The sequence below is a fragment of the Cebus imitator genome, unplaced genomic scaffold, assembly GCF_001604975.1.
Source record: "Cebus imitator isolate Cc_AM_T3 unplaced genomic scaffold, Cebus_imitator-1.0 Scaffold35, whole genome shotgun sequence".
In the NCBI taxonomy this organism is placed as follows: Eukaryota; Metazoa; Chordata; class Mammalia; order Primates; family Cebidae; genus Cebus; species Cebus imitator.
Window position 1 is genome coordinate 4573373 of NW_016107350.1, and position 8757 is coordinate 4582129.

Consider the following 8757-nt stretch of genomic DNA (forward strand, 5'->3'; position numbering starts at 1 on the left):
CTGGGAATGCTTTGTGCATGGAGGAGGCAAAGGGTAGATGGGAATTCTTTGTACTTTCTGCTCAGTTTTGCTGGGAATAGACCTAAAACTGCTCTTAATATAGTTTATTTAAAAGGAAAAAGAAGAAGTTACTGTATTTCAGTTGTAATTTAAGTGATGCCAGTAAATGCATCTGGCTCCATGTTAGAAGGTGATTATCTTTACCGAAATCATGTTGCTATGGCGATTTGACTGAAACACTTTCTGATTATCTGTATGTCTCCAGGAGGGGTCATAGCTAAGCACATGTAACTGGGCTATCCTCAAGAGCATTATGATTTTAAGTTAAACCTGAGACAATAGTTTCAGAGAAGTATGTGTCAGTTCTCAATATGATCTTTTCTTTCCATGAGCAAATTTGGTCGGCAAGTTTCTCCCCATTCACCCTGGAAGTGGCTGTCTTACAAAAGAAAGGAAATAAAGGCACTGTAATGAAATTATTGAAGTTCATACCATAAAACAGAAAGTTTTGCTGTTTTACCTTCTCTGAACCTCTTTAATTAATAACATTCATATTGTATAAAAGAGATATGTGTCATTCACTTCATAATGCTTAGTTTTACCTTTACATATCTATTTTGCAAAACTCACTAATGCTTTTATTATAAACCTTTATCTTTGATAATAATCTCATATTTCTCCCCACCAAAAACAAGTCCCATATATAATTAATTCTCCCTAGGAAAGATATTTTTATTTGTTTAAGTAGTAGAAAATATAAATTTTTTTCACAAAACAATTTCATAAATTCTTTGCTTGTTCATTTCTGTATCAGTTTGATTCCTACTAATGTAATTCTCATATGATAAAACATTGTTTTTTTAATAAAGGTGCTTGAGGCTTTTTTATATGCATGAGTTAGATGAATCATTTATTATCATGCTATTATAATTTATTTTGATAAGAATAATTTTCATTCCTATTTAGCTTCAGGAAAGTTTTTCTGAATTCCTTCAATTATAGGTTCACAATATGTGAAAGTAATGGGATCTTCTTTTCTGATACCTGAGGCTCTCCTCTCAAAGTCATTAGTACCTAACTAAACAATTCAGTAAAAAAAGAAAACTGATTTACTTTTTTATATTCAAAATGAGTGACAGAACAAGTGATTGAATACTCCTTTCTGTTTTTAAAGGCTATTTTTAATGTAAAATATAATTCCTTTCTTCTCATACGTTAAGATAATGCCAGTAAAAGTATTTGGTAAAACCTGTAGGTAAGAGTTATAGTTGACAACTTCTTAAGAATTATACTATAACTAATCAAGTACAAGTTTGATTAAAAGTCATTGGTGTATTTATTAAAGATGACATGATTCAAATCTTTTTAATGAAAATAAGTTTGTTAATGACTTATGTTCGAAGTATCAAATATGTTTATATTTTATAATTATATGCATATATAGATGGACACATAAATATATATATATATATATATATATATATATATATACAGGTTTATGATCTGTCTCATGGACATGAGGACAATATTCTATGTCATTTCATAGTTAATAGCCCCTGAGTAAATGTTATCCTCCAGAAAATGTGTTTTTGGTTTGTAAAATGTAAGGCTCCATTAACAGAGCTATTTAATTTAGGTGTGTAGGGGTAGGTGTTTATGTATGTCTAATCACAAATGGGGATTTAATATTTTTCATTTCTTTATTCAGCCCAATTGTTCATCATGCAAAAGTGTGTTAAACGTCCCTCTTTGCACTACTAAGACAAAAATGTGAACTTTACATATGATTTACAGAATAAATCTTATCATTTTCTTTATTTTGCCTAAATACTTAGATCTAGTTCTCCTTAAAGTTGTTTCTAACAAAAATAGTGTGTTTCTTAATCTTTGATACATGTTAATATGGCGCCTGCTTATAATCTCAGTTTAAGTGTCCAAAGTCTTCAAATGTTTCCCATGATTAAACATTGATAACTCTGCCAGGAAGCAATGTAAATTGTTCTGTAAAGGGGAAAATTAACTTCTGCTTAAATCAATGTGACCATCTTAGCTGACACTTCTGAGGAGCTCAAGCTGTAAAATGTTCAGCACACTAGCAGTAGGAATAGGGTGACAAGACTGTCCTTGAGGGATCATGTACTTTAAGAAATGCAGAGAGGTAGGTGTCTTGGTAAGGTATTGTTTTTCTCAGATTATGTGGCTTTATCTCAAAAATATGCTATTTTAAAAGACATTTCTTAAAATGTGTGTGTTTGTTATACTTGTTTATTATATAACTCATACTGTTTATTAAAACATATGTATTACAGGAGTTATTAGAACAGCCTTACATAACATGGACAGAGAAGCCAGAGAACATTACTCAGTGGTTATTCAAGCCAAAGACATGGCTGGGCAAGTTGGAGGGCTTTCAGGATCTACAACAGTCAACATCACCTTAACCGATGTCAACGACAACCCACCACGCTTTCCTCAGAGTATGTATTTGTTTTCCATGACTTGAATTTATCATTATCTTTTTATGTAAAGCAAAATGAAATACTTGAACAATGTCATGTTGCTGTTTTACTGGTTTTTTTTTTAGTGGAATTGTTCCAATTTTGTGCTATAGGGTCACCCTTCTTTATGTAAGATTAATGAAATCACCCTGCCTATTTTCTTCTGAACCTACAAGATAATTGGGACCATGTTAAGAATGGGAGTTTCATTTAGCATCAAGTTAAATATTAAAAATTATGTGGTGGTACTAAAAAATGGCATCTTCCCTTTGACAAAGTAGCTGTGTATTCTTAAAGTATTCATGGAGATGTTGAAAATGTATTTTGGTGCAAATATTCTTCTAATGCAACATTATTACATAAATACTTTCTGTTACTGAAATTAAAAAAAAAATTCTTCATGTTATGAATGAATGCTCTATACAGACACATGGATTCAATCACACACACACACACACACACACACACACACACACACACACCATCCAAAAGCAAGTTGCAGCTAATATGATAAGATGGGATCTCAGTAAAATATAAGACTTGAAAACAGAAAGCATAATTCAGTAGGCAATTTGCGGGGAGACGAGCCATATGAATCCTGTGGGTTTGGAGGGAGATGGTATTTATGACACATTCTGAATGTAAATGATATAATTATAATATATTGGAGTATTTTAAAAATGGAAGATACTATAGATAACACTTTATATGATAGTCACTAATAATCAAAAATATCCTTCAGGGGAGCTGGCTCTTATGTTCATTTTACAAATGATGTTTAAAATCTGCCATAAATTAAATGCTTTGGTATGTAATAAAGGCTGTTCTCAAGTCAACATGAAATGCCTTTCTCAGCTTTATCTCTTGTCTCTTAATAGCATTGGCTTGATACCTCAGGCCTAGATACAATGGAATACTGCCTCTTCCTAACATATGATAACACTTTGTACATCCTTACTTCAACTAGAATTTTTCTTTATCCACAGCCCTTTGTTAAAACCCCTGTTACAAGTTTCTCTGAAATTCCTGTCGCAGAATTCAAAGAGACTCCCTCGTTTTTGCATCCTGCACAGCACTTTTGCACGCTTGTTCATGTTACACTAATTTCTGCAGGTACAAAGATCTCCTACAACTTATGAGATCCTCTAAGTAGGAAGACACTTGAATTGTTTTTGTAAACATAGGTGTTCAGCCCAGTGAGTACCCAGCATTTGATAAATGATTATTCATTAGTAAATTAGTTGAATTTAAATAGTCTGTCAAACTACCATTATTAACAGTATTATTAAATACACGCAAATCATAGTCAATAATTAAATAAAAATTATTTCAAAATCTTGATGCCAGAGATAAGATAATGTTACCTGGTGCATTCACATGGCCTTTGCGCTATGAAAAAAGTATAGATCATAGATAAGTCCATATTTTATTAAGCCATAAAATGTAATTAAATTTTAAAACATTTTACAGATTATGAGGAACCTTTCTATCAATGTTACCATTTAGATCAAACAATATGCATATACACATAGAACACCATGAGGGAAATGTTATTACTTTGTAGATTGGTATAATTGAAGTTGAAGATTCAAAAAAGAGAATAAGTGATAATGCAGACTCAACAGAATATACACCTTATTATAATTTAGGATACCAATTTGCCTATCGTGTTTTCAAATAGATTCTACCACCACTATTTTTAAAATATACATTCATATTATAGCCCTAATAGAAAACTCAGGTTGTACGTCATAGGGTTCAGTAAATGCTTGTTTGTAGTACATTTACCATCTCCCATTCTCTCTTTTTCTCCGTGTCTCCCTAAAATAAATATTAAATTTATAGATTTATTAAGATTGACTTTAGAGATTTACAGAAAATTTTAATTGTGATGAATATAAGGAATATTATTCATATAGATGAATATAGATATATAATCTATTAACATTTGTTCCTAATTTTATTATTTTGATAAGTAATAGTGTTATTGTTGAAGCATCAATGTACGATGAAAATAATCCCTTTACCTGACAAACAGAATAAATATATACCCTCTGAGTTAACTCATTGTGTCTAATAAATTCTGTCTTTCTTCAGTCAGTAACATCCTGGCATAATGATTGACAGATGTAAATCCTGTTGCACTTCAAGGTGTTCTTAGAGTTTTGAAAAAGGCACAGTACACATTCAGAACCTTAAACATTGGCTTGCTCAAAAGATACTTTATTTTGCACTCCAATTCAACAAAACACAATGCTGCTTTTGCAACAGTTTGGTGTCACCATGATGAAAGTAACTTGCAGTAAAGTGTTATTTAATTTATCCATAAATTGTGACATATTAAACAGTTAGGGGAAGTTTTGTAAACTGCTTGGAAAAATAAAATGATAGAAGGACTTAAATTCACAAAATACATGCACAAGTGTAAACACAACAAATTCTATAAAGTACGTATCCTGTCCTCAAATAGATCCAGTAGTTGAATTGTTTCTCTAATGTGAGGTTTTTACAGTTGCACTTACTATTTTTCTCTCTTCACCTGAGAGAGTTATACTTCTTAAAATTGACACTAGCATAAACATCTCCCACTAAAAATATTTCAAAAATATTATCTCAAAGTGTTTTTTCCTCCATGGTTAACCTACCAGGCTTGAGAAAGTGCGTAGGCTAGTTATACTGCATGGTAATTAGTTATCACTTTAGCTTCAAGTAAATAGACTTTGAGTAAGTGTTTGAGTGGCAGCAAATTAGAGCTAACAATTTGCTTTACAACGTCTCTACTCTTGAGAGTTACAAATTCAGTGGCCTAGGATACAGGCAAACAAATGTCTTGGAGGAAACAGACTGCTTGTCAGTATCAGGAATGCGAAGGAGGAGAATAGAGATTGGATAATGCATGCCCAACTATAAGGGTCGCCACTGTTTAATTCAAATGGATTCCTACCTTTGGGCTACAAGGTGTTTGAAAAAGAGCCACTTAAAAAACAAAACAAAAAGACTCTTAGTGAAAGAAAATAAATCAGCCTATTTATGGCTTGAAATTCTACTCAAAGTACACAACTGATGTGCACTTCTCCTAGAGAAAATCATCTAAGTATATACAATTCTCGAGTATTAGTCCTTTTATTAAACGTGTAACTTATTTTATTCTGCCATTTTCCATTCTGGTCTTTAAAAACTGTATTCTGTGTTATAGTTGTTGCGTAACTTATTCTTGGATAGATAAAATGTCACTGATATTTGCTATTCTGCACAAAGCATATACATGTAAAATTCAATACCTTACCTGAAAGTTTACAACACAAACCTCTGTCCTAAATGGAAGGAATTATATTGTTGTATGCAGAATAGATCTTGTAAGGTAAATAATCTAGTAACAGAAAGAAGGCATACCACATGACAAATAATCACAATGAGTCCACCATTAAGGCTTGATCCTCCGATATTACATTGCACCGACTGCAGTCACAAGTGAGCTTAAGTTTTTGGCAATTTGCTATCATTCTCTGGAACTTAAGTGATAGCAAATTGCCAAGCATGTAAACTCACTTGTTACTGCAGCTGCTTTAGTGCAATGGAATATTGGAGGATCAAGCCCTAAAAGTTCGATAGATGGCAGTATTTCCCATAAAGTTAGTAAACATCACAAACCACAACTGGTTTGGATAATTTCTAATGTTAGTGAAAAATAAAGTTTTGCTGAAGACATTGACATGGATGTGATTATTTTTAGGGAGATAGCTGTTTTTTATTAGTTTCAGTGGTATGAGTATAAATGTAAATTTATATAATATTTTCAGCATTGATACTTTGTTTGAAACAAATAAAAAAAAAAAAAAAAAAAGAAAGTTTCTCCCTTGACCCATCAAAATGTGCAGGATTTTTTTTTAATTATAAAATAATTAGGGTTTTTCTATTGTCTTTTAAAAATGATATCTAGGTTATTTTACTATGGTTGCAGGCATATATTTTGAAACATTTTGAGCATTCCTTTAAAATGCCAGCATGTACTTGATTTTGATAACTGTTCCTAATTACTCTAAAATAAGGTAAATTCTGCAGCTGCATGGTTAGTGGTCTACATATGTAAATTTCATTCAAGTTTATTCCTTGTACCATTCCAATTTTCCATATCCTTATAGAATTTTTGCCTGTCTGTTATTGAGAGAGAGGTTAAAGTCTTCCAAGATGATACTGGATGTTGCTATTTCTTTTTTCCCTCTGTTTAATTTTTCTTAGATGCAGTTTTAAACCATGTTATTGGATACACACAGATTGAAGGCTTTGATATCTTTCTCTAGTTTAAAATTGTTTTATTGTGACATGTATCTCTCTAGTTCTAATAATGCTGCATACCTTAAAGTCTAATTTGTTCCCTATAGCTATTCCAGAGTTTTATTTATTTATTTATTTTCATTTCTTTTTGGTTGTGGTTTGCCTGGTATTCCATTTTCTAAAATTTACTTTCAAACTTTATTGTTCTTAATTTTTTATTCTTAATTTGTAAATGTTTCTTGTGTACACTTAGCTAATATTTTTGTTGTTTAGTTTAAAATGACATCGTAATTTCTCTTGCTTATATTGATTTACTACATTTATAATTACCTTAATTACTGATATAGTTTAAGTATATCATTTGCTATTTGTCTAAACTTTTTCTTCTCTTTTTTCTCCTCATATTCTCTGAATTATTTACTTAATTTTATTCATTTTGATCTCCATTCACTTTTTAAAAGTTTTACTTTTTTATGCTTTTTTCTATTTAAAAAATTACTGTAGATATTATGATTATTTCATTCTACCTTACATTATAATTTCATTGCTTGGAAATAGAACAACTTTAAAATTGTTTTATGTCATTCACCCTTTTTTTTTTTTCTATTTTTGTCATCTTTTGTATTAAGTCCTGTATGAAATTGGCATTATTGCTTTTGTGTTAAATAGCAAATAATCATTTTAAAAGTCAATACTAATTTACCCTTCCTGGTACTGTTTATTTTGCCTTGAAATTATGCGTTTTCTTCTTGAATTATTGTTCTCTAAAGGAAATTCTAAATTTTCTAAAAATATTTTCTTTTCCCATTTTTAAGTCCAAGACAACTGGCAATGAACTTTCTCACCTTTTCTATAATTTTTTCAAGCATTGCTTCAACCTCATTTTCTCACTTCTCTTCCACTACTTTTCCAAAGTATATCAGCTAGGTCTTTCAACTATGTACCATTAGTCTATCATTGTCTCTGCTGTATAATAATTATTTTTCTACAGTCTTCTTTAACCTGGATATTTTATATTAATCTTTGTTCTAGTACACCAGTCCTGTCCTTGGCTGTTTGTTCAGCAATTAAATCTATCTATTAAATCTATTAAGTACACACGTCAACATTGACATTTTTGTTCTCTAATTTGTATTTGGTTTAGTAGATACAGATTATTGGTATCTGTTGAAACTCTTCACCCTTTTCTTTATTTAAACATATTAGCCATACTTATTTCAAAATCTTTAATAGCATTCTAATAGCAAAATCATACCTGGATCATTTTTTTTATTGTTTCCTTCTTTGTTTTAGCCAATACTCATTTTTAATCATGCCTTTGAATTACTGATTGAACACTGCGTAAACGAGCGGCAGAGGTTCATGATTATGCGATCTTTCAAAGAGGATTGAGTTATTTCTTGCAGACATATAGAGTATGTAAATCAGTTGGATTCTGTTAGGACTAGCTTATTTCATTTACCTCCTTGCTTCCAGGAAGTAGCTCTTACTCCTGAAAGCTGGATCCTTCTTCACTCTCCACTGGCCTCAATTTCTGACACCCCAGTACCTCATGGTGCTGAAATCTCTGCCAAGCTCCTTTGCCTTCCGGATACACTTTCTCTTGGTTTCTCAGCGTCTCTACGCATGTGAAATTAATGGATGTGTCCACAATTACCACAAGAAAAATTGCATTTTTTTTTTCCTCATTTATCTGAGGTTTCTTCTTCTCAGGGCCTTTGTCCTCAATTTCTCAGCCTCTGTGCAAGCTCTGAACTTCAACTTGTCTTCACAAGCTGTACAATTTCTGCTTGGACTCTTTCCCCCAGAGCTACATATTTTAAAATGCCCTCAGTATTTTTGTATATAAACTTTGTTTTGTTATGGTTTCTTTCTCTCAAGGATCATACTTCATCCAGGCTGCCCGACATTGATTATTCTTCAATGCTTTGAAACAATCATGTTCTGTATACTGTGAAGCTTTTTTTTTTTTTTTTTTTTTTTT

At 31.4% G+C, this 8757-nt stretch overlaps 1 protein-coding gene across 5 annotated transcripts in view; it reads left to right on the forward strand.

The window, feature by feature from the left end:
- CDH18 (cadherin 18) overlaps positions 1-8757 on the forward strand; it is a 1130917-nt gene that overhangs the window by 985815 nt on the left and 136345 nt on the right. For all 5 annotated transcript variants that reach the window (XM_017524647.2, XM_017524646.2, XM_017524648.2 and 2 more), the window contains one exon: positions 2310-2477. In XM_017524647.2, the coding sequence (XP_017380136.1) occupies positions 2310-2477 (168 nt within the window). The remainder of the gene's footprint in view (positions 1-2309; positions 2478-8757) is intronic.